General features: G+C 35.7%; 1 protein-coding gene across 1 annotated transcript in view; it reads left to right on the forward strand.

Moving 5' to 3' along the window:
- The first annotated feature begins 833 nt into the window (after positions 1 to 833).
- Positions 834 to 26,741, forward strand: part of cenpe (centromere protein E) — a 42,482-nt gene continuing 16,574 nt past the window's right edge. The window contains exons 1-32 of the mRNA XM_004911090.4: positions 834 to 1,060; positions 1,142 to 1,227; positions 3,444 to 3,533; positions 3,662 to 3,780; positions 5,282 to 5,401; positions 5,671 to 5,752; positions 5,982 to 6,049; positions 6,163 to 6,237; positions 6,421 to 6,472; positions 6,554 to 6,641; positions 7,182 to 7,311; positions 8,613 to 8,738; positions 9,482 to 9,637; positions 9,893 to 10,052; positions 10,182 to 10,338; positions 11,358 to 11,814; positions 13,196 to 13,255; positions 13,339 to 13,506; positions 15,808 to 15,882; positions 16,115 to 16,234; positions 16,743 to 16,877; positions 18,517 to 18,694; positions 19,124 to 19,278; positions 20,150 to 20,464; positions 20,577 to 20,852; positions 21,144 to 21,458; positions 21,837 to 21,983; positions 22,515 to 22,796; positions 23,595 to 23,789; positions 23,866 to 24,012; positions 25,628 to 25,784; positions 26,083 to 26,213. Coding sequence (XP_004911147.2) covers positions 1,005 to 1,060; positions 1,142 to 1,227; positions 3,444 to 3,533; positions 3,662 to 3,780; positions 5,282 to 5,401; positions 5,671 to 5,752; positions 5,982 to 6,049; positions 6,163 to 6,237; positions 6,421 to 6,472; positions 6,554 to 6,641; positions 7,182 to 7,311; positions 8,613 to 8,738; positions 9,482 to 9,637; positions 9,893 to 10,052; positions 10,182 to 10,338; positions 11,358 to 11,814; positions 13,196 to 13,255; positions 13,339 to 13,506; positions 15,808 to 15,882; positions 16,115 to 16,234; positions 16,743 to 16,877; positions 18,517 to 18,694; positions 19,124 to 19,278; positions 20,150 to 20,464; positions 20,577 to 20,852; positions 21,144 to 21,458; positions 21,837 to 21,983; positions 22,515 to 22,796; positions 23,595 to 23,789; positions 23,866 to 24,012; positions 25,628 to 25,784; positions 26,083 to 26,213 — 4,878 coding nt within the window. The 5' untranslated portion in view covers positions 834 to 1,004. The remainder of the gene's footprint in view (positions 1,061 to 1,141; positions 1,228 to 3,443; positions 3,534 to 3,661; positions 3,781 to 5,281; positions 5,402 to 5,670; positions 5,753 to 5,981; positions 6,050 to 6,162; positions 6,238 to 6,420; positions 6,473 to 6,553; positions 6,642 to 7,181; positions 7,312 to 8,612; positions 8,739 to 9,481; positions 9,638 to 9,892; positions 10,053 to 10,181; positions 10,339 to 11,357; positions 11,815 to 13,195; positions 13,256 to 13,338; positions 13,507 to 15,807; positions 15,883 to 16,114; positions 16,235 to 16,742; positions 16,878 to 18,516; positions 18,695 to 19,123; positions 19,279 to 20,149; positions 20,465 to 20,576; positions 20,853 to 21,143; positions 21,459 to 21,836; positions 21,984 to 22,514; positions 22,797 to 23,594; positions 23,790 to 23,865; positions 24,013 to 25,627; positions 25,785 to 26,082; positions 26,214 to 26,741) is intronic.

The raw sequence follows: 26,741 nt of genomic DNA on the forward strand, positions 1-26,741 counted from the left end.
AGTAATTTCATACCAATAATTAAAATATCATGAATGCACACCTTTAAAGGAGAAAGTCACTGGGGGCTGCTTCTGTCTTCGCCTGCTTGCACAGTAGAGTGAAAAGCTGAACTTTAACAAAAACTTTGGCTTTTTCACTCCAGGGGCTGGCATATGCGCAGTAGATTCAGGTGGAAGAGGAAACACTCGCAACTACCCCAGGCAAGGTTAGCAATTAAAGTCACTGGGGGGAGGGGTGGCACCCCCTAGTGATTTTTACCTTTGCTTCTTTAAATTCTTATATACTATTGCAGCACTGCCCAAGAGATGGATGTCTATGTTAAACATACAAATCTCTTGTAAAAAAACAAAAAACGAATCTATACAGGACATAGAGGGCCCTTCATTAGAGCTTATTATTAATCTGCGCCTAATCACGCATCGCCATAACAGACGGACCCGCGCTCAGCTACAGGAAGCAATAATCTTCAATGTTTTTGATCCATTTGATCACACATAATGTTATGAGTTGTTACCGCCACGCACGTACAGGCCAGTCCATGCGTCTAAAGGGCCGCTTTTTCTATCAGAATATAGGTATGAACGGCCGCATGACGCATGCATTACTTTCAGGCTTCTTCCTACTAACACAAGCCACATTAAAAACAGCACAAAAGAAATCTGCACCCCGACTACTACTCTCCCACGCCTTCAACTACTATCTTCTGAACAATATCCACTGTAAAGAGCGCAAGAATTGTCCCTCGCAAGAGTCCGTACAAAGGAAAGAAACTAGCTTCTCTCGCAAAGGAAGTGACGTTTTCCGAACGCCAGCCAACAAATGAGCGCCCATTAGCTTTTGCTCTGAGTGGGGGCGTGTCTCCAGGCGAGAAGGTCCAATCGGCATGTCGGGCGAGGGAAATTCAAACTGGTTATAGGACAGACTTGAACCGCCGCCAAAAGGGACTAAGTGACAGAGACAGGGAGCGGTGTCGGTACCGATTTCTGCACTTATCGGACTCAAAATGTCCGAGGAAGACGCAGTGAAAGTGTGTGTGAGGGTCCGGCCGCTTATACAGAGGTAACTAGGTGGTGCTGCGGGTGTATGTTGCTTTGTAAGAAATATTTGAGAGAGGCCTGATACTTATTTTGTTGTCTGCAGAGAGCAAGGGGATCAATCCACCCTGCTATGGAAGGCTGGAAGCAACACCATTTCCCAGGTTGATGGGACAAAATCTTTCAGTTTTGGTAAGCAAGTGCTAACTTTCTCACTACTTCTTAATGCTACTAACACAATGTGTCCTTGTTTTGTTATCGGCAAATCTAGGAAATTGTCAGCCCTGTTGAATGAGGGAGGGGATCTTTTTTGCTGTGAGGGTGTTGGGGACTAATAGCTTGTGGTCAGCCATTTGGATAATTTAACAGCATATTGGAATGTCTGTCAAATGCTGAATCTGCTTTAAATATGGCTAAATGTTATACCTTGAATACAGTTTTTTTTTTTTGTAATATGGCATTCTAATGTTCCTTTAAAGGACAACTAAAACCTCTACTTGAATGTAAAGGAAAAAACAATAAAGTAAGTAAATCATTTTCCAAAATGTCTTAAAGCTTTGGGTTTTGGCCTCAAAGCAGGATTTTTTTTAAGCTTTGTAGAGGACTGCAGCACGGTTTTGTCATTGTGCTAATGGGGGAAGAGGTGTGTTATCACTGTTATATTTATATATATCTCACAGTGTTACCTATTGTTCTGGATACAGTACTTTATGGAGAATAAGAGTGTTGTGTGGAGAAAAATCAAGTGATGTGGTAATACTCGGGAGGCATAGTTTTGGGTATCCTGGTACTGTGTGCCATAACTCTGGTGAGGAGGTCTAAAATTTTGAACCAGTATTAATTCTTATATGTGCCACTTCAGACACAAGTACACAGTGGGGCACATTTACTAATCCACGAACGTCCGAAAAGCGTCCGAATGCGTTTTTTTCGTAATGATCGGTATTTTGCGACTTTTTTGTGAATTGTCGCGAATTTTCCGAGCGCAATACGAAAAAGTCGCAACAATTCGCGAAAGTAGTAATGGCTATGAAAAAGTCGCGACAATTCACTAAACTTGTAATGGCTATGAAAAAGACGCCACAATTCACGCAAATTGTACCGGTTACGAAAAAGTCGCGACAATTTACGAAAAAGTTGTAATGGCGACGAAAAAAGCGCAAAAAATACGAAAGTCTCAAAATGTTCGTTTTCCATCCGAATTTTTCTCATTCGGATTTGTGGATTAGTAAATCAGCCCCAGTGAGTATACTAGGACACTTTCTAATTATGTGCATTCTTGTGCCCCAGTATGGCCACTCTGACAAGTGCCCTTTACATTTTAACAAAGCATTTTAAAAACAAAGCAACATGGATAGGATTTACTGAATTAACACTGTTGGTAATATATTTGAAAAATTAGTAGGTTACTTATACTAATTGGTACTTTCATATGTTGATTATATATATATATTTGTAAAAAGGACAGGTGTAAATCGCTGGTAATTGTCATTACAATTTCTAACTGTAAACTCCAGGCCAGGGTATAGTTCTGCCAGTGACACCATTTTCTAAAATGCCCTGTGATCCTTCATGGCAGTACAGTAAGAACTGTCAGTTTATATAGCAAGTCCTGTGAGAATAATGTTTCATACCGTCAGAGTTATCTTTAGCTGCTCTCTACCTTTGATTGTTCAGCCATCTTTTGCATTCCATTAGCATTCCTTATGCTCTGCATTGCTGTTGTGAAGCCAAGTTTAGGGTTGTTTAAATTTAGCAAAACTTAAGCAGAAAGTAAGGTACATTTGTCTGAGTAACAGAAGGTACAGGACTAATGATTCATTCTGATGCAGAATGCAGTGGTTGCTATCTACCATGAAATGTGAATCTGGTCAGAAACCTTATATTGCAAATGTACTGTATACTATGAGTGTGGCAGCCCAGCACATATGCTGTGAATGAGCAGAAAAGAAGATCGAGAGCTAATTGGGGCATTTTCAGAGGCAGAGATTCACTGCTACAGGGCTTTGGTGGCCTTGGGCTGGTACAGAAACCCAAAGCATGAGTTATTACATGTCTTGACTAATTTTTTTGTTGAATCGGTTATTAAATATTAATTTGTCTCTTTCCAGTGCAATAAACTTTGCTGTTTTGTTTAGGTACAATTCAAGGTTAGCTATTCAGTTCATGGCAGTACATGCACTATAACATTTTGGTTTGTCTACTATAAAAACAAACCTGTTCATTCATCTTGTGATAAAGATTTTAACCAAACAAATAATGTGCTGCTAATATGAAAATGTAACAATACATTGCTTTTATTCTGAAAGTGCTTTTGTTTTACCTTAAAATTATTATTTTTGAGGCTCAAGGGTTTTGGATGCCTTTTAATCATATACAATCTAAATGCTGGACATTTCCCCCCCTAGATCGTGTATTTAATTCTCACGAATCAACAAGTCAAGTTTACCAAGAAATAGCAGTACCTATCATACAGTCAGCTTTGCAGGGATATAATGGTAAGTTTTATAATTTTTTTTTTTTAACTCTAGTTTGCTAGACTTTCATAGTAACTTCACATACAAATACATGTGTGTAATAAATGTAAGTTCAATGCTTTATGTGAAAAAACATATGTTTCTTACAGGCACAATATTTGCTTATGGACAGACATCTTCAGGCAAGACCTACACGATGATGGGAACACCAAATTCTTTGGGCATAATACCCCAAGCCATACAGGAAGTGTTTAAAATTATCCAGGAGGTATGTATATGGTTTGTATTATGAAGGAGCTACCTCTTGTTTACTTTGAAGCAGATTGGCCATTGTAGACAAATGGATGGTAGTAGCCATTGTTTCCTTTTAAAGCAATTGTAACCCCAAAAAATGAAGGTAATGAAAATATAATGCAGCGTTGCCATGCACAGGTAAAACTGATCTGTTTATATTAATAATAGTGCTGTGTATAAGCTACAGAGCTTATCTCCTATGTATCCTGAGTCTTTTCTCCTTGGAATGTCTGCCCCCTCAGCTACACAGCAGCTTATATACACTACTATATAACTCTTGTAATGATTCTGGTGTAAACACGCCAGTTTTATTAGTGAATAGCAACACTGCATTATATTTTCATTGCATTAAAACACTTTCATTTTTGGTGTTACTATTCCTCTAATGCATTCCCTCAACTTGCACTGTAAACATAAAACCGTGCCTAAATGCAACTAAGTTAATATCAGTGCTGTATTCGAATTAAATTTAAATATTGGATATATGTCAGTGCATATTTTTTATAAAGCAGATGCTCTAGTCACTTAAATGTTTCCATTTATAATTTTAGATTTTTCTTTTGCAAACTTCATCTTGAAGTTTCAAAAGAGTTGCAGATTTCTTAAATGTATGTTTGTATGTGCTTGCGCTGGCCAGCAAGAGCTCTCTTCACCCCAAATCCCACCCTAACTGAGCTTCAAGATAAGCGTCCAGATGTGTATAGGAGAGCAAATAGGCTAGTAATCTCTCCTAGCATGTGTCTTGTGATCCTTCCACTGATCCAAAGTTTGTTTATAATCCGTGCCATAAAGCAAGATAGAAATGCTCTGTTCTGGCTTCAGAAATGTAGAGATTTCCATATTAATACTAACTATATCCCCATGCATATATCAGTGCTCAAAAATTACTATATTTGTAAACAATTTTGTTTCTTGCATGATTAAATGCTTTTTATTTTGAGGGCAGTAGCCCTTTATAATATAATTAAAGGGGTGGCTCATCTTTACATTAACTTTTAGCATGTTATAGAATGCCCTATTCCTAGCAACTTTGCAGTTGGTCTTTATTTTTTTTATGGTGTTCAAACTATTTGCCTTCCACTTATACATTTTTTCAGCTTTCAAATGGGGGTCACTGACCCCAACAGCCAAAATCTATTTATTAATATTGATATTTTTTATTACTTATCTTACTATTCAGCCCCTCTCCTATTCATATTCCAGTCTTTCATTTAACTCACTGCCTGGTTGCTAAAGTAAACGAGACCCTAGTAACCAGATAGCTACTGAAATTCCAAACTGGAGAGCTGCTGAACAAAAGTTAAATATCTGAAAAACCATAAAAAATGGAAACTGCAAATAGCCACAGAATATAAATATCTACATTATATTAAAAGTTAATTTAAAGGTAAACAACCCGTTTTAAAGGTGTTTTTTTTTTTTTTTTGATCCAACACTATCACTTATTACTATATATTCCTCACTATTTCTATCAGATACCCAACAGAGAGTTTCTTCTAAGAGTTTCTTATATGGAAATTTACAATGAAACCGTGAAAGACCTCCTGTGTGATGACAGAAAAAAGAAGCCCTTGGAAATTCGCGAGGATATCAATGTAATTTTTTTTTTCCCTTTGGTAACATTTTGATATCACATCAGAATAGTAGTGAAATGGTTAGCTTTTGGTTAGCTGCTCATATACTTTGATAACTGCTAATTATTTAATTAGAGCTTTTTAATATCCTATTCTGGAATTGTATTAGGAAAAAAAAAATGTAAAATTGAAAGACTTCATGCATATATATCTAAACATAAGTTCCATGGACAATCTTCACTTCCATTTGTCAAATTTACTAAATTTCTTCTACATGTTTATGTTTGTAGAGAAACGTGTATGTTGCTGACTTAACAGAAGAACTTGTAATGGTTCCTGACCATGTAATTCAGTGGATCAAAAAGGGTGAAAGTAAGTTAACCATTCATTGTGCCATAGCTAATAAAATATTTTAATAGCTCGATCAACAGTCTTTTTGTGCCATATTTAAACTTGAATTACTAAAACCTATCCCATGCTGGCTAGCAGTGTACCGTGCTTTGTCAACAAAACATTTCATTTATTGGTTTGTACCAAAGAACAGTTCATTTTTTATGGTTTGGCATACATAAAGGTAATTCTGAAAAATTTCCTTCTACAGAAAACAGGCATTATGGAGAGACTAAAATGAATGATCATAGTAGCCGTTCCCATACAATATTTCGAATGGTAAGTCTTGATTTTTCCCCTATGGATTTTCTTTACCAAATATTGTAAAACTAATTTCATAATTTATGTATTACACATTAATGATCTATTAATGAGCTGTTTCTATTTCATAGATTGTTGAAAGCAGAGACAGGAATGATTCTGCAAATTCAGAGAACTGCGATGGAGCTGTTATGGTATCTCACTTGGTAAGTGGTTTATTGGTGAACCTTTTCCCTCAAGTAATTATAGCTAATTTTAAAAAGCACATAAAGCCTAAAAAAACAATGTATGTAAGCATCAAACAATGTATGTTCTGGCTTTTTGTGGCTCACCCAAAATAAACACAAAGAGATAATGCTGTGTCTCCCATACATTTGATATTCTTACAGAATCTGGTAGATCTTGCTGGCAGTGAAAGAGCAAGCCAAACTGGTGCTGAAGGTAAATAATTGTGTTTAAAAGAAATTGCATGTACAAATAACACATAGCTGTTAATTGTAACAAGATATCTATATATTTCAGGTGTGAGACTTAAGGAAGGGTGCAACATCAACCGCAGCTTGTTTATCCTTGGCCAGGTTATTAAGAAGCTTAGCGATGGCCAGGCTGGGTAAATACCATTTTAAACATCAACACTTCTACAATGTTATACAGTAAGAAAAGGGTGTTAATATTATCTTGGCCCTACATACTTGCCAGCATGTGACATTGGCAGATATCACAATAAACTGAATTTAAAAGAGAAGTAAAGGTTACGTCACTGTGGGGGTGCCAAAATATTAGGCACCCCTTCCCCCCCATGACTAACATTTAACACCATAAAGAAAAATCTTCAGCACACCACTTACATACATGTTCTCAGAGGGTGCTTAACTTCCACGGCCGCTCCCAAGCCTTTTCTCCATGTAGCTTTGCAAAGGGAAAGAAGCACACCAGTTGTGTCCGCAATGCCTTTAAATCATTTATTTGCAGAAATGAATTCATTTCTGCAAATAAATGATTTAAAGGCATTGCCGACACAACTGGTGTGCTTCTTTCCCTTTGCAAAGCTAACATTTAACACCACCCAGTGATTTTTACCTTTCCTTCCCCTTTAAATGTTTTAGAAAGTAGTAAAAGGTAAACTGATATTCTATTTTTTTATTTTTAGTGGCTTTATAAACTACAGAGACAGCAAACTCACCAGAATTCTTCAAAATTCATTGGGAGGAAATGCCAAAACAGTTATCATTTGTACAATAACGCCAGTTTCTTTTGATGAAACTCTGAGTACACTTCAGGTAATATTATTCATTATTTTTTTTGTGTGTGTGTAGGGGTATTTTTTATTGAGCTTAACCCATCATTGCCAAATAATATAAAATGTGAACATTTCCTTGATCCCCACTTGCAGTTTGCATATGGGATTAACTATTCAGGGAGCAGCTGTTGAGCTCCACTACCCCATGGAGCAGAATGGTGTTGGACTGTTCAAAGCAGTTGTCCCGGCAAATTGACCTCTAACTAAAAATATTTTAATTGCTTTAGGATTTCCCAGGCTTATTCTTCCCCATAATTTTAAACATACATTTGTTAGATAATGTTAGTTGTTTATTGTGGCCATTGGAGTAATAACCAGATTAGCACTTCCAGTTCTGTTGTGATGGTATGTCCCACTTTTATATTTTCCTCCACATCATATTGTATAGTGAGTTTGTTTACAATACGTGGTGTACCTGTTTAAGTAAACTCAAGAATCCACTTGCAGGAAATTGTGGTGTGGTTCATATCCTACTTTTTTTCCCCCCCAAAGAACCTTTACAGAAGTTGGCCTGGGAGCAGTTAGACAGAGGTCACTGGTGGTGATCTTAGGGGCACATATACTAAAATCTGTTTTTTTTTGTTTTTTTTTTATTGTTCTTTGTTTTGTTTGTTTTTTCTGGGCTTAAAACATGATATGGTATAAATTTAAAGTAACCACGATAATTTCTGATGTTCTAAAATGTCTCGACAATGCTTTTATCGTTTATGCGAAAATATCTCAATTGTGTTCTGAAAGTCACAAAATTTTCGTGTTGTAAAGTTCGTAAACGCCACGAAAACCTTTCTTGCTTTGAAGCCTTCCATGTCTGTCTTTGGAAGCCTTCCGTAGGACTCAGTGGCAACCGATAGATCAAACCTGGCAAAAAGATACTCCCGATAAAAGTGTAACCAACGCGTTAATGAATTCCAAAATGTTCATATTCTTTGTTTTTTTTTATGGAAATTTAACAAAAACCACTATACTTGTGGAATTTTAAGGAACTTAAAGTTAAATTACTTAGTATGTGGCATTTAATAGAAAGGTACTTAGAATAGCTGTGGCTTAAGTGTTTCTATTTTTCATTAGCATGTAAGTATATATATTTTAATATAGCACTACTTGAATAAGCTCTGTACAGTAGTACAGCTGAAAAACAAACTTTTCCAAATATATGTATTATATACATTTAAACTGGTTAAGTAGTAATGAAGATCCTGTCCCATAGAGCAAATGATGTTAAGTATTCTTTTGTTCTACCTAATTTAATATCTATATTTAATATATTAAACCTTCTTTTAGTTTGCAAGTACTGCCAAACATATGAGAAATACTCCCCATGTTAATGAGGTCCTGGATGATGAAGCATTGCTAAAAAGGTACAGAAAGGAAATCCTGGAATTAAAGAAACAGTTAGAGGATTTAGAGGTGGGTAAATGCATTTATTTAAATAATGAACTTTCTTCCATTAATGCTTTATGTTATGATTGTCTAACATTAATACATTTATGTACAGAACTCAATCTGTGTTTTTGGCATTGACAGTTTCTTACAGACATTTTTCAATTGCTTCTCTCATAGGTAAAATAATAAAAAGATAAACATGGGGGATTTAAACAGGGACTCAAATCATACATTTCCGAAGTAATAAAATTATTTTGTGATCACCTCCGCTGGTCTCAAACTCCACCCTCACATGACCCCAGTATTATCCTTGTTTAAAAAAAAAAAAAACATTGGGCTGGGGCAGAAGAGGAGATAGTATCCTCAAGTTACATGTACTGTTCAGCTAGATCAAAAGGCATTAGCAAATGCAGCTAATTCACTCTTGTAACAATTTGCCTCCAATTTTCCAGTATCCAAGGATTAGCTAGTCAGTGGCCTGCAAACATTTGGTATGCTTTTTAGGAGGTACCAGCATAATGTTCCATCCAGATCTCACAAATAGTTACAGCCCAGTGACTTGAGAACACCCCATCACTTCCTGCCACTGATTTAACCCAGCGCTGAATGTCCCAATAACTCCACCGTATTCCCGCGGTCAACTACGCCTTCCATGACCCCCTCTCTGCTTCACTGTGCTCTCTCTCCCAAATAGTCAGTCAGCCAAGGTATGTTTTGCTGTTTAGCTTCCAAAACAAATAACAAATGTTTCTACATTATTCTTTCAGACGTCATCTGAAATTAAAGCACAAGCCATGGCTAAAGAAGAGCATTCACAGTTATTGGCTGAAATCAAACTTCTACAGAAAGAAAGAGAGGATAGAATATGGCACTTGACAAATATTGTTGTTGCTTCATCCCAAGAATCTCAGCAAGACCAAAGGGTAACCTTAAATACAAACAAATATATATTTGTGTGATTTGTTCCACAGTTCTAGGATGTCTGCTATATTTCAGAGTTAATTGTATATTTCTTATAACACACACGTTTTATATCAGCTAGAGATGAGTGCTAACATCTGGTCAATAAGAATGTTGGGGAGGAAATTCTCATTTGCTTATATCTGAATATAATAATGCACTTATGTATGTTTACATACACATTTTGAATACAATTATTTCTCTTTCTTACCTTTTAGGTCAAACGAAAACGAAGAGTTACGTGGGCACCAGGAAAAATTCATAGTAGTTTACACGGTTCCAGTGTTTCTGATTTTGATATGCCATCCAGGTTACCTGGCAATTTTAGCAAGAAGGCAAAGTTCTCTGACTTGCCCGCATTTCCTGAAATTGATGACTGTACGTATAATGCATTACATTTATTTAATAAAATATACATGATATGTTTGCTCAAATATCCAAAATCCTTTACCAGATCCAGCTTTTATTTAAATTGATCACTAACTTGGCTCATTTATTTCTCTTCAGCTGTTTGTACAGAGTTTTCTGATTTTGATGACCCAATCTCCATGATTGACAATAATGGAATAGATGCAGAATGGAATTTTGCCAGTAAAGTAACTCGTAGGGAAAAAGCATCACTTCATCAATCAATGATGGACTTTGAAGGACGGATTTCTGACAGGTACTACTACTTAACCGCCTAATGAGAGCAACAAATATATAGTTAACTCTGTGGAAATTAAATGATGATGTAGTGCAGAAAGGTAGAATGAATCACTGACTTGGGCTAACATATTGTAAGATACAGTACAGTTGTTAAATCATATAACATTTAATTATTTCACTGAAATGCTGATATATTTTACTATTTTCTTTCCTGGAAGCTGCTTTCATAATTTTCTACCTTTTAAGATAATGTTAATCATGAGGATATTTGAGAGAGATCTGTGTAATGGCTTGAAGAATAATTTTTACCACCTAATAGTTATCTGATGTAAAAACTGATTGATCACTTTGCCTCTTAAACAAGAGGGTGTTTAAACAGGAGTTGTTGGCCAAGCCTGCAGGCATTATATGGCCCTTTAATTGACCCCTTTGTATGAGCAAATTGTTTAATAATAATCCATCCTTCCACTATGTAAAATTTGGGTAATTTTTAGATCCACTGCATTATTTTAAATACAAGTAAAGGTGAAGTTCTAAGGTTTTCTTCTAATCAGCTTCATAATGCAAGATGGCGATGAATGCAAGACTAATTCCATACAAATTAATTATTAAAATTAAAAAATAATTATTAATGTTTTTTTAAACTGTGTGTTTTTTTTGCATTATTTGCCTTTCTCTTACTCTTCAAATGGGGTTCACTGACCCTGGCAGCCAGAAGAACTATTGCTCTTTGAGGCTATAATTTTATTGTTACTTTTTTCTAATTTATTTTAGAATTCAGGTCCTCTGTTTATATACCAGTTTCTCATCGAAACCACCCCCTAATTGCTAAGATAATTTGGACCCTAGCAACCAGATAGCTGCTGAAATTCAAAACTGCAGAGGGGCTGAACAAAAATGGAAATAATAAAAAAAAAAAAAAAAAAAAATACAACAAATGAAGACCAACTGCAACTTGTTTTAGAGTATTACTCTCTCGTACTAAGTTAACTTAAAGATAAACAACTCCTTTAACACACATCCTTTTCCATACAGTGTTCAGTTCCATGATTCTTCTAAAGAAATGGCTGAATGCAGAAGAGCTTCTTTTGAAAAGGAGATCACAAGCCTCCAACAGCAACTACAGTCAAAGGAGGAAGAAAAAAGACAACTTGTACAAAGCTTCGAGCTCAAGATAACAGAACTGGAAGGGCAGCTTAGGGACAGAGCTAAAAATCTAGAGATGGTTACAGACTTGCGAGAGCATTCCATTAATGCCGAAGTCCAAGTAGATTTTGAAAAGGAAGTTCTGAGAAAAGAAATGTCAGTACTTGGAGACTCTGGTTACAATGCATCAAGCAGTGGCCTACAGGATAGTTCTATTGATAGGAAACGTCTAAGCAGCTCCCACGATGAGTGCATAGAACACAAAAAAATGCTGGAACAAAAGATTGCTGATTTAGAAGAATTTATTAAAAATCTTAGCAAGAAAAGTGAGAATGATGCGCAAAAAGTGAGTTACTGTTTTTTTAAAGAATTTTGTTTTCATATGTTATGAAATGGAGCTACCTATCTTTCATTTCTTGGTCATCTTACTCCCTGGTCCCTACGGTAAAGCATCTGCACACTGTGCTTTAGGATGTTTTGCCAAACTAACGGATCTTCTGAAAACATCAAAAAGAGATGAAATTGAGGTTACGTCCAGCCAATCTAACCTTTATCCAAAATGATTAAATGCTTTAACCCTATTACTTTCTAGTGACAGAATTTATGTTGCTTGCGTAGTAGGTGACAGAATCAGCTTTTCCCGATTCAGTCTAGACCATGAAATACATAAATGCTAGCTAAGGGACATAATTATGCCTACAGCTCAATATATTAAAAATTATTCTGCATGGAATTACTAATCGAATTACTACTCAGCTCTGACACGTTGTAGTCTGCAGTGTTTTTCTGTGCAGCCATGAAATTTATGTTTAAAGGAAGAAATCGCCATGCAGCATGTGAGTTTCCTTCATAGAGTGAAGCATTGCCAGATCATGTTTAAAAAAAGTGATCCTTCTAAAACACACAAACGCTACATTACTGATTCATTCGGTTGCATATTACACAAATGAAACTATATAGTTATATTAGTCTAACAACTAGTTCACATTTTTTATAGGGGTGATCTATGCTAGCTTGATTAATCCATGTAGCTTGACCCAAAGAAAAGAATTTAATCTTTGGGCCCACTTCTACCTCTTATACCTAAGCTGTTTGGTTAGAATGTTCATCAACACAACCTTTAAAATAACATGCAACGGCTGCATGACTAAATCGTAATTAGTTGCATATAGCTGTTTATTTTGCAATAGACATTATTATAACCCTTAAGGCAGTGGGTAGTACATGCTTTTTATTCTAGAAGTATAGAGTATACATTTAGAAGAGGTCTCTCATATTAGATTAAACTTATAAGCAGATTTGCAATAGCTCATTTCTAGCCTAATAGTTTAGTAGATTTTAGGTCCACTTTAATCTTGTCTTTCTTCTTATCCTCCATAATTCCTATAAGTGTTAGGCAAAGTAAAACCCTGCTAAAACATACTATGCTGCGCCACATAAACTTATTTGTCTACTTTTCTGTAATATAAATTTATTTTATTTCCCATTATTTATATAGCGCAGACACCTTTCCACAGAGAATTATGCATTATTTAACCCCTGCCCCAGTGGAGCTTACAGTCTAAAGTCAATATCACACTCCATACAGATAATGCCCTGCTTGAACTCAGGACCCCAGCGCTGCAAGGCAGAAGTGCCACCCACTACAGTCAGCATGCTGTGCCCAATATTGGAAGAATGTTTAGAAATAGTTTTCCTGACATGTACCTTTTTTTTTTTCACATCAGTCTCATGAGCAAGATTTCATGGAGAGTGTCCAACTGTGTGAAGCTTTAATAGCAGAAAAGGTAATAGTATTTTCTCTTTAGTTTTTTACTTTTAGATTTAAAGATCAACATGTTTATTGTGATTTATGTTTGAACCCATATAGGCAAATGCTTTGGAGGAACTGGCACTTATGCGAGATCAGTTTGACGGTGTTATTCTAGAGAATGAAACTCTTAAAAGGGAAATTGCAGATCTGGAACGTTCTCTCAAAGAGAATCAAGAAACCAATGAATTTGAAATACTGGAGAAGGAAACTCAAAAAGAACATGAGGTACTATTTGATAGCTTTTAGAAAAGAACACCTGTTATAATGCTAGCAATAAAAGTAATGGGCTCTTTTTATCTCAATAGTCTTGTCTCCATTTATATAATTATATGTACTTGTTCAAGCTAGGACTTTCTTTCAAAGGCTGCTCAAAAGTTAGTAATAAATGATCTTCCTGTTTTCAAAATAACAACAATTAAAAAGTGCTACATTGGTAAATCAAACCAAAGTATAAGATTTTTAAACCAAATAAGTATTTGAAAGCCACAACAGATACTGCATACATTAAAACACGAAACTTTATTTCTAAGGGGATGGCTGCCTCAAAAAATGTGCTTTTGTTTGTTTGTTTTTTTCCACTAATAATATTTGCAATTCAGTTTAATTTTTTTTTAAACCAGTTGAAAGCAGTATCTGCTTCTTTTTGCATTGCTGTTTTTGACTTTAAGACCAGCAGAAATGGATAAACAAACACTGCATTTAAATGTGGTTATATTTAGATTTAACTTCAAAACCACTGATTTTGTTTTTCTTTTTAATTTATAGCATAAAGTTGCTTATAAATAAATTGATGTTTATTAAGAACAAAACTGTTCTTGAGAGATTCTCTAAAATCATTTGGTATCCTCTTATTAATGCTTTTAAAGGGGACATATTGTGTAAAAAAAAAAAACAATATTGTACTTGTCTAAATATAGAAGTAGTGTTTAGGGCTGATTTATTGAAAATTTCTCCAAAAACCCTACAAGTGCCACCCATCTTTTCCACTTCCTGCTGCCTCCTTTCCTAGGCTGTGTAGGGGAGCCGGCAACACACTGCACTGTAGGATAGGAACCAATCAGCAGCTAGGCTGACCTGATAGGGAACTGAAACCTGTCTTTATGTGTGTGACTGCAAGGCTGTGATTGACTACTCCCCTCCTACTGTGCTTCTGGTAGGGAACCTTAGGACACGCCTACCCCTCATTTGAAACAGACCCGTGAGGATCTATATGGAGCCCCAATAAATGGGCCATTTTTACATGATTTACATTTTTATGATATTAATTTTTAGCCCAAAGTGAAACCAACACCATATATTATTCATAACTGCCTTTTTTTGTTAATCATATGTCTCCTTTAAATGCAGTCTTTTTTCACAGGTGGGTGTGTATTTAGCCAAAAAAGGATTAGTCATCTGTATAGTGGTAAAATGGATTTATTCTAGAAAGTTGGCCTACAGCTTCTCTGTTTATGGATAGAAGATAGAAAAAATGTAAAAAACTAATGTAATATAGCATAGCAGAACTTTCTGTCCCTAATTAACATTGTGTTGGCACTGAAAAAAAAAAAGTAACAGTTGAATTGCATGACCACTGCCTTGTGATATTTGTTGGTAGTTGGTGCTGGCTTATGAGATTGGGTTAACTTAGCTTAAAGAACAGTAACATCTTAAAATAACATTTTTTTGGACTTAATATTATGTACTGGTGCCCTGCACTGGTTAAACCTGGTGTGTGTGCTTTAATGTATACAAATAAGCTGCTGTGTGGTCCTGGGGCAGCCATTGTAATAGGGCTGAATCACACGCTTTAGATAGCAGAAAACAAGCTCTGTAAAATTCAAGGAGTGTAGTTCTGACACAGCAATCTAAACCCATTGTATCCTACAGAGCTTATCTACTATTTCCTTTTTCCAACTGAAAGGAGAAGGAAAGTCATTATGGCATTTTACTGCCAATAGATTTGCCACATTAGTGCCACCTAGAACAATATGTTTACTCAGGTATGTTAATGGTTTCTGCAGAATAAACCGCTTTAGAAGCTTTCTCCATTTGCTTAAGATAGCAGCTGCCATTTTAGGTAGCTTCCTGCAGTCTCTAGCCGTTATAGCTGAGATCACACATTCCTAAGGGAGGGAGTTCTTAGTATTCTGGTGGGAGGGGGAGCAGGAGAGGGGAGAGCTGGCAGATTCTGGCCCTGGGAATTAGGGCTATTTCTGAGAGAGGAAGTCAGACACTGGAACATCATGTTTACAAAAAAAGAAACAAGAAATCCTGTGTTTCTTTTGATAGAGGAAGCTTACCTAGCTTTTTTGGGGGTTTTTTTTTTTTGGTTTTACTGTTCCTTTAACTCTGAGGTATTGAAGTCAAAAATGTGTTTCTTGTTGCACTGGGAAGTCAGGGTTTTCTGTTATGTTGGATTCCAAATCCATTAACCCCTTCCTTTTGTGATCACCTACCTTCACTCCTCCCCCCTATTCTTGGTGACGGCTGTTCAATCATCACGCTTGCTAATATTACTTGCTATATTGCTTAATTGCATTTCAGGCACAACTAATCCATGAGATTGGCAATTTAAAGAAATTAGTAGAGAATGCAGAGATGTACAATCAAAGTCTAGAGGTGAGCTCTTCTGGTGTCTGCTACTTCTTAACAGATTTTATTGATTCTGTAAGTAGTATGTGAAAAAGAGGGCTACTTGAGCTATATACTTCTGTATAAAATAGTATTTTGTAATCACAAATTTAAACAAAAGTTAATAAAGTCCCTTAATTTCTTTGTATATAATCTGTTTGTTTGTTTTTTTGTCATTTTGGGGAAAAAAACATCTTAACATGTATTTTACCAATTGTAGGAAGATCTAGACACTAAAACAAAACTTCTAAAAGAGCAGGAAATGCAGCTCGCAGAATTAAGGAAACACACAGATAACTTGCAGAAAAAAGTACGAAATTTTGATCTCTCTGTTTCCATGGTAAGTCATGAATCAGCACTTATTTGTGCTTAACGTACTGCATTAATAAAACTGCTGGTCAGTTTCTGTAACACATAGGGGCAGATTTACTAATCCACAAATGGACTGAAAGCGTCCGAACGCGTTTTTTCGTAATGAACGGTATTTTTGCGACTTTTTCGTATGTTCCTCTATTTTTTTTCATCGCTGTTACTTTATCGTATATTTCCTGTGACTTTTTTGTCGCCGTCGCGAAAAAATCGGATTTGGTTTTTCCGCCGTTTACAATTGTTCAATACGAAAAAATCTCGACGGCAATGAAAAAGTCGCACAAAATACGATAAAGTTGTGACGATAAAGTTGTAAAATCGCGCAAAATTTTCGTTTCCAATCCGATTTTTTTTCCCATTCGGGATTCGGATTCGTGGATTATTAAATGTGCCCCATAGGGTTCTAACTGAAGCATTCAAATTCAGATGTTATATTGAAAGTGGGATTTTTTTTTTACCATATTCTCATGTGGTTCCAGGGTGATAGTGAGAGACTTTGTGAAGAGGTCTTTCAACTAAAGCAGTCTCTATGTGATGCTGAAGCTGTGACTCGCGATGCTCAGAAGGAATGTGCTTTCCTTAGAAGTGAAAATCTAGAGCTGAAGGAGAAAATGGTGTGTACTGCATATAACTAGATATGGTTTGAAACTATGTATTATGCTGCCAAGTCTGACCCAGATTAGTAAAAAAACTGCTTTTGGTATAGCTTATTTATTTATAGCTCAATTTATTTATTTAAACCGCTTGATAATTTAAGCAGTAATTTTCATAAATCTTCCAGTACTTTTCTGATGCATAAGGTTTGTTTCTTATTGAAATTGTTTTTGCTGGTGAGAATACACTCACACTTCATGGACACTAAAGAAATTCCCTGGTGGACAGATTGTCATATTGAACAAAGCTAATTTTTCACACAAGGAAGCTTGATTCACTTGGCAAGAAAAAATGTTTACATGGGTGGGGTCCCAAGCAACTTACAGCTGTTCCATCATTAATGCAAAGCATGCTCCCACCAAGTTTCTGGCTGTAGTAGCCATCAAAACACCATGAGCCACAGTATTTAGGCTTATACTGAACATCACATTTTTATCTTGCCCACTGTTTCCTACGTCCCAGTGGAAATCACATGCCGGAAGAAGTAATTAGACAATTATTTTCCGCATTATAATAAAACTTTTCAGGGCAGAAAAGTAATTTCTTAATCCTAAATTGTGCATAATATTTTACTGCGTGGCAGCTGTTACCTCTCGGGAAAGTAAACTGATTTTTGATAAATTGATCTAAAAAGTCTGCCAACTACCTATGGAGCTTGCAGTTTATAGCATAAAGTTGTGAACATACGTGTTTTTAAGGTAATAGTCTATTGTAATTGTCATAATGACAGATTGTTTTAGACTTCTTTTAGAGACTGACACAAAATATCACAACACAAGCAGTGAGCAATACCTAAGGATTTTTAATGCTTTAATCTTGTGTCATAAAAGCAGCATCAGTAAAGCACCCTGCGTTTACTGTGTACTTGTAGAGTTCAATTATTATAGGTTTTTTGCAATGCGATGATAGTCCCTTCATATAACACTGTTATCCGATCTTGTGAAGACTTAGGGGTACCTCAAATAAATGCAAGTTGTGGGACTGGGTTGCATTTAAAGATAAGTAAACATTTAAAGTAGAGTTTCCTTATGTTTACTTTTTATTTATTTATAGCAGAGAAAGAAGACTGATCACATGTTCTTCTGTTGAGAAAAGACATCAGAGACCTTAGGTAATTTTCTCATGTCTTTTCTAAACTGAGGAACAACAGAACAGTCTTCTTTCTTCTGACAAGTTCCCTAATTGGATTACTGTTGGAAACTGAACGGCACTGACCAGGAATCTTTAAAAAATCTATGTGAGGTTCTTACAATAGCCCTATGGTCACTTTTACACCAATTTAACTTACTTTAAAGGTTTAGTTATTCTTTAAATGAATTTCAATTGCAGCATTTTTTATGGCGTTAAGATGAGCTATCATGAACTTAGTTTTAATTATTAAGGGTACAAAAACATTTCTCCACATGACCATTAATTTGAAAATTTGCAGCATCTTCAAGGTATTGCTATTTCTGTATCTCCTTACTTCCTCTTATACTTGGAAAGCAAAATGTGCTCTGAAAATGCTTTGTTCAAAGCTGCCAGCATTGCTCCTTTGAAACAAAAAGTGATTTTCTCTCTACCAAGAGACTGTTTTCTAAAGTATGTTTCAATACATAGGAGGACACCTCAGCCTGGTACAATCAAAAAGAAAAGGAGGCGTCTTTGTTTGAGAAGCAGCTGGAAACTGAAAAAGCAAACTACAAAAAAATGCAAACTGATTTGCAGAAAGAGTTGCAAAGTGCTTTTAATGAAATTAACTACTTGAATGGCCTAATGGCAGGCAAGGTTCCCAAAGGTTTGTAGCATTTGATCCTTAACATCTTGAAATGCGATTTGAAAATGGAAACCACTGTAGCAATTTTACTTTTGACTGACCTTATAACCTGGCCTTTAATAAATGAACACATTTGCCTATATACATATTTAGAAGAGTAGTACAAATGTCTTCTCACTGCAATAGGTATAGTTACTTCAAGGTGTTTATAGGTATGGCAGTGGTGTTTGGCCTTATTCTAAACAAATTAGTGCTCATTTATGAACATTGGTGCTAATTTGTACATTTCCTAACTTGTAGCTAATTGTTATGGATGTATTTGCACATGTACAGCTGACAATATGTTTGTAGATCAGTCCCTATACATACAGCCACCTCTGTGTGGTATAAGTGTTAGTGCAAGATCATTAAACTATGATGGACTGTTGGACAATTATTTTTCTTTCCTAGATTTGCTTTGTCGTGTGGAGCTGGAGAAAAAAGTTTCTGAGTACTCAAAGCAGCTTGAGAAAGCACTGGAAGAAAAAAATGCTTTGGAGAATGAAGTGACTTGCTTATCAGAATACAAATCTTTGCCAAAGGAAGTTGATTTCTTAAAAGATCAGGTTGGTGCATGAAAATTCCACATTTCTGCACTTCAGATTTTCTTCCCATATGCAAGATGTATACCAGGAACTAAGCTATATATCAGCTTCATTATTTGCATTGCACCATAGACAAAATGAGCTAGTATGAGAATTTACATAAGAGCTTAGCTCAAGTGACCTATTTACTTTGCATGTACTACTACACAATACAAGAAGTATCATAAGGAAATTCAGCCATCACTGGGGGCAAGTGGTGATAATCCTTTTAATGCCTACACTTCTTGAATTCTGTATATTTTAGAAATGGCAGTCCCCCTAATTTAATCTATCTGGAAAATGTCAGCAGCTCATTCATAACATAATGGATGTACCAACTGATACTTTTATTAACACAGTATAGTCATTAAAGTTGATAGTAATGGCTGGCCAGTAAATGTCAATATCAGTTGTTTAGATTTTGTCTGGAAGGCAATAAGCAAATTTTTAGGTGACTATTACAATCAATAAAATGAAAATTTTGTCACTTTGCAAATTGTTTTATAAAAAAAAAAAGTGCCACTATAACCATTTTGCCTACACAAATATATTTGCTACAGGAAAGTAATGTGCAGATCATGAACTGGCTTCAGAGCATATCCCTATAGGGATGGTAGATCATGCCCTATCCTGAATTCTGGGAATTTTAACACTACATGATGGGTATGGTAGGTTATTGAAAGGGCTATGGACAGCCAGCCTGCAAGGCTAAAAGTACAGGGTGAACCAGTAATGACCTAATTAAAAAGTGGTTATAATTTTAAAAGAAAATTATGCCAAATTTAATTTTAATGGCCCATTAAAAAGAATAAGGATTTATTTTCTAAAAAATGCTTAAACATCTACTTTCTAGATCAGCAAGGCTTCTGATGAGATAATGTTATTAAAGCATGAAGGAGAACTTTCTTCGTCTACTAGAAGCAAACAAGAGGTTATCCTGCAGGAGCAATCTGGGCAGATAGTAGAATTGACAGATAAAGTAACACAAACACAGTCAAAAGTGCAGCAAGCTGAAGAGCAGTATTTGGAGATGAAGAAAATGCATGATGATCTTTATGAAAAGTTTATCTGTACAACTGAAGAGACCACCAAAAACAAAAGAGAAGCTGAAGACCTTTTAAGGGAAATAGAGAACCTTAAAGGCACTATGGAGACACTGGAAGTCAAGGTTAGCTAGAACTGTATAGGATATATATTAATATATTACAAGTGATACATTTTATAATATTTCTTAAGGCTCTTATTTTTGTGCTCCATATAATTCCTTTTTCTTTATGTAGCTTGCTGCCACAAAACATGAACTTGAAGAATGTCAAATGGATAAGGAGCAACTGCTTAATAAGAAAAACTTCCTTCTTCAAGCAATGCAGGCTGCATTTTCAGTTGCTTCTCTTTCAGACTCTTCACCTTCTCTCTCAACATTAGTTGAAGAGAAGTCTCAAGACCCCATACAAACTGATGAATACCACAAATTAATATCCCTTGCTAAAGAAAGGACCAGCATTATGGTGTGTCTAGAGACTGAGAGAAACAGTCTTAAAGAACAAGTTATTGATGTAAGTATTCCTTGCATCTATTGATTCAGATTAAAATGATGATGTGTTTTGATAGCTATGGATAAGTATTCTAAGCTTGATCTACAACAATTGATCAACTTCTGACACAAGGGAGTTGGCCATGATATCATAAAAGTTGAAATGTAGAATGTTAGGTCCTTAATACTGTTTGTAACAGGAATAGTTTCTTTGTTTGACTCTTAAACGAGCAGCAGGGATTTCTTACAGATTTTACTTTTTCCATTATCAAAAAAAAAAAAACAACTAATTGGATTTTTTTTTTTTTTATAGTTGACCTCTGAAGTTCAAAGTCTTCAAGCACAAGGTATTGGAAAGTCTGATCTCCAAAAAGAAAAACAAGACTTGGAAGATAAATGGGTTAAATTAGTTTCAGAGATGGAACAACTGCAGGCACAACTAACTGAATCACAGTTATCTTTAGAGAAGATGCAGCTGGAGAATCTGGAAGTTACAGAAAAACAACAATCACTTCAAGAAGAGATGAAAAACATTACTAAGGAGAGGAATGATCTTCAGACCAACTTAGAAGACCTGAAAGCAGAGCGTGATAGCCTAAAACAAGACCTTAGTGAAAACATTGAGCAGGTAAAAGCTGCCATTCTTCCCCCCCTTATGTAAGGGAAAACCCATCTACACAAATAAATTAGCAAGCCCTTTACCAGCCCATACATCACAGAACTATTGGAGACGCTAAGTTACATTTACATATTTACATATAAGGGCATCTGGGTTAAATGTACTTTTATGTATATATCAGTTTGCAACGGTCTGTGTTTAAGGTATAATATTGACAATAATATATATACTGATATGTAGTAGGACAGGGCTCTCCAAGTTTCAAATCAGAGCAAATTGATTTGACTGTTAGAAAACTCTGCTGCTGTCTTTTAGAGATGCTGATATAATTTGCAGTGTATGGTAAATACTTAAAAGGTTGTCTTGTTTCTGAATTGTGTTATACAGTCAATTGAAACACAAGATGAATTAAGAGCAGCTCAGGAAGAGCTGGGAGGGCAGAAGCAACTGGTTGATAGCTTAAGACAACAGCTTGTAGATTGTGTTGGAGGCGTTTTATCACCAAACCACGATTCAGCTGGTGAACAGGAAAAGGTTTGTTTTATACTTCTGTACTTTTTCAGAGTTCGAGTAATGGCTATTATCTGTTCTGAACCATAAGTGGTAATAAATAACTATTATAGAAACAACTTTAAAAATTTGAAAAGTAATTTCTAAATTTGATTAAATGAAATACGGGTCAACCGAAATAAGATAGTACCACTTAACATCTACATATCCATACCCATTTTTTATGTAATATAAATATTTGAATGTATAAATTGCCCCTCAAATTCAGAGCAGGGTGTACTAAGAGGGTGTCATGGCCTTTAAATATAAAGACCCTTAAGTGTGCTGTAAGAAAGTTCTTCATTGATCAGGATACCCTAGAGACAGCACTGCTGGGTAGGTTGTGGAAATGAGGCTGATAGTTGCATGCTGGATGGGTACAAATGCTTTCACATATGCATCCAAGTTAGATGCTCCTGCTCCTGTTCCTCCTTCCTTCTTGTTGTAAATGCTCGACAGAGAAATAGAGCAGCTCTGTAGATCTTTACAGTAACTCATTGGATTTCCTTTTTAAAGTTATCACTGTTTAAAGAAAATCTGCAAGAATGTGAAATGCTGCGTGGTGAAAGAGATGAACTTCAAACATCTTGTAAGGCTCTAGTTTCAGAGCTGGAGCTACTTCGTGAACATGTAAAATCTGTGGAGGGAGAAAACATTGAGGGTGCACAAAAACTCCATATTCTTGAAAATGAGATATTAGGCACATCTGAAGAAAGAGAAGTGTTGAAACCTGTGTTGGAGAATGTAAAGGAGGAAAACAATAAGCTCAAAGAACAAGCAGAGGAATACTGTAGTAAGGTGAGTTATTTTCCTATAGTGCATACAAAGCTGGTTTGAGTAGCGGTGTCTTAATGTATTGTGAGATAACTGTAGCACCAATAAATCTTGTGTAAAATACAGGGCTTTTGTATCCAGTGCCCCTGTAGGGTAATGCATATTAACGCGCAGTAGAACTGCAAAGAGGGTAATCTCCTCCTAATATTGCATACCACCAAAATCTCTGACACACAAACGGCGCTATGCTGACATAGTAGGTTTTTATTTACAAATCACTTCCTTACCTGTCAATACACTTGCATAAATAATTTAAAAACAGTTACCCTGTGAACTGTCATCTCTCCTCCACTCCCAAGTTAATGTTTCAAGTCGCTGCACCTCCATGCCCTGTTCTTCTCTCCAGTTTTAATTAACTGCTTTGTTCTTTGACCATTCAGTATGACCAAGACCAGTTCTAATATTTTTAGTTTGTACATGCAAAGTTTCCCTTATCCTTAATTTGATAACTTTATTACCTCATGTTTCATCTCATGTCTACTACCTCTATACCAATATATTTTTTTCTCCTGGATCACTTCCGTGATGATCATTAGTCTCTAAAGTGAAACTGCAGCACATATCTGTTGAGGAGTCTTAAAAAGTCTGTTGCATAGTTCTGGTGATACGAAACCATCAAGGAGCAAAGGGTGGTCAAGTGGGGTGGGAGAGGAGGAACAGGGCAAGAAACTTTTAGATAATGGTCCCTGCTGTTGTAGATTATAAATAATCTACAATGTTTAATGAGAAACTTTGTCTTAATATGTGTGTTTCTTTTGTTAGATCAATGAGCTGAATGAAGAATTACAAATGTTTTCTGAGAGAGATTTGAAAAATGATGGGTATGCTGAGGTAAAGCAACTACAGGAGAAAATGTTGGCCACTATTCAGGAGAAGGAAGAGCTGCAAGAAATACTTGGAAGTTTGAGGGCAGAGAGAGATGAGCTGAGGTGTAATCTTCAAGAAAATATTGAAATGGTAGGATATACATTTAGGTAACTGAAGTGAAATTTAACCAGTTGCCCTGTTTTTACTAATATAATTTTTGTTTTAGTCTATTGAAACCCAGGATGAACTGCGTAATGTTCTAGATGAACTGAAGAGAAAGACACAGTTGTTGGATGAATTGAAATCCCAAGTAAATCAATGTAACACACAAGATGAACAGTCTTTGGGTGATGGTGACGATATTCAAAACAAAGTAAGTAGTGTAACCAGTAACCCCCAGCTTATTTTTAAGCTAACTGTTGACTTTTATACAGGAGCTTAATTAAAATACTTTATGTAAATGCTAAAGTAAGCCCCGAGAGCATTTGATAAGTGCGATAAATAGCTGAAGGCAGTGATAAGGAGAAACTGATAAAAGCACCACTGATAAAAGTGCAGGTGGTAAAATCTCTGATTTAATATAATGTATATATTCCACCTACTTGGCAAAAGCTTTCAATCTCACCAAAAATGAGATTATAAAAATAATCATAATGTAGATCAATAGATTTTTTTTTTTTTTATTCATTGGGGTACAGTTATGCAGGAGATGGGGGGGGATGAAAATGTTTGGTTTTTTATAAGAGATAAACAGCTCATTAAAAAAAAAAAAACAATAAAGGCTTGGGGTAGAAAGGAAACATTTTACATTTACTTCTGACAAGGTGTAAAATAAAATCCCCTTACAGAAATGGCTAGTAATAGGTACAGAGGAAGAAATTTATGTTCTACATAGGCAATGCTTAAGTGCATTGTTTATAGTAATGTGAACAAATCTCCACCAGAAGCTGCACCCAAAAATGGTATACGATAGAATCCCCATTTTGCGTTTTTCAGGGGACCAGAAAAAATGTTGTAAAATCAGGGAAATACATTATACAATATATATTGCTGGGACCACAAAGAGATGGCATAAAAAGGTATTAATTCCTTTAATCCCGAAGACTTTAATCCTGTGTCTCTTTCAGCACCCTTATATTTCTGATTTATTTCTACTCCTGACTTTGTGAAGGTGATACAGATATAGATTACAGTTTTTTGTTTTGCCCAGTCGGTCACTGGCTCAACCTAAATGGACACAACTTTTCCTACCGTTTCCCATGGCCCCTCCCAATTGTAAATGGTGTGTAGTAAGTCAAATTAGGCCACATTAATAGAACTTCTATAAGGATTAACTCCCTATGTAGCTCTGAATGCTGAACTATAAAATGCACACTTTTAGGGGCTGATTTATCAAAGTCCAAATTTCAGACTTTAAAAACTACAAATTGGAAAAATTTGTACCTGTATTAAGTAACTTTTGTATCCGAACAATCATAAGCGGCGTGAAAAACTTCCTGACTTTGAACCTTTGGTGTATGTTTTTGGAAGCCTCCCATAGGACTCAATGGCACTCTGCAGCTCCAACCTGGTAAAAGGAAAGTCACAATACCGAAGCTTGAATGAATAACTAAACTTTCGTACTCGTTGCAACAATACGATTTTGTCGCATAAATTGTCGCAAGCACAAAAAAGTTACAGAAATTAACAAAAAAAATCGCAGAAAATAAACATAGTTCTAAAACTTACAAAAAATACACATTTTTAGCATTCATACCCAATTGTACTTTAATGAATAGTACTGCTAGTCTCATCAGTATTGTAAAGAAAGGGTTTAAATCTGTTTATATCAGTAAATCTATGTCTAGATTTGAGGGAGGTCTGAAAACAAAATAAAGCTGTAGTTCAAATAAGTTTGGTACCCAGTACCAACACCTCCCCCATAAATCTTCAATGCCCACAATTTGATAAACACTGCTATAACCCCCTTTTTCAAATTGATTTTAAAGGAGGCGCTAAAGCATCATTCTGACCAGTACTCGGCTGAGCTTGCAGAAGAGAGAGCTAATACACAACAGCTGCAAAATCAACTTGAAGAAAAGCTCAGAAAAATGGAGGAGCAAGAGAACCTACTTAAAAGCATTTCTGAAAATCTTCAAGATACCAGTAAGACTGAAAGCATTTACAGAAATTGCACTTTTTCTAATTTCAAAGAAACGCTCATGCTCAGTAGGCTATTTTCATATATGCATATTCTTAGCTTCTGTTAATTCACTTTCTTAATAAAAGTGAAAATTTTATGATAATGTTTAAAAGGTATTTTAAAAAGAATTTGTTCAAAAAGACCCCATGCTTAAGTCCACAAAGCAGGCCTACATAAGAGGAATGCTTTTTTTTTCCCCCCTAGGGGGAGTGGGTGACACAAATTTTGCTTCTACATTAAAATGTATCCTTTTTAATACAGGTTCCAAGTATGAAAAGGCTGTGGAGACTCTTGAATTAGTGACTATGGAAAAAGACCAGCTTCTTGTGACTTTGGATTCCCTAAGATTAACCACAGAGACTCTAACTAAGGAACTTGAGTCCCACAAACAGGTAATTATTTTAGATCATATTAGCTTTCAGATAAATAATGCTGATACCTTTTACATAGAGCTTTACAGAGGGTGACCATGTGTTTCCATAAATCCCTGTCCCAGAAGCTTAGTTATTGCTTTCATTTACAGGCTGGCCCAGCATGAAACACCTTGTATGACCTGCAAATATTTGTGACCGTTCCTGTATACTGATAGGGCCATAATATTATCTGATGTACTTTTTTGATCTAGCTAAGGATGGAATGTTTTTCATCCTAATCTTTCCTTCACTAGTTTATTTTCCGATTAGTTATTTCCAGTTTTCTGGGAACAATTTCTGCAAAAACAATGCCTGAAACCATTAATCATTTTGTACTGTAAATGATTGACTTTTAAATATTTTTGGGAGAAAACTGCCTTTACAATACACCGTTGTAGAACCTGTTATCCAGAATGCTCGGAACCTGGGTTTTTTTGGTCAAGGGATCTTTCCGTAATTGGGCATCCATACCTTACATCTACCAAAAGTAATGTAACCATTAATTAA

The sequence above is a fragment of the Xenopus tropicalis genome, chromosome 1 (assembly GCF_000004195.4).
Source record: "Xenopus tropicalis strain Nigerian chromosome 1, UCB_Xtro_10.0, whole genome shotgun sequence".
Lineage (NCBI taxonomy): Eukaryota > Metazoa > Chordata > Amphibia > Anura > Pipidae > Xenopus > Xenopus tropicalis.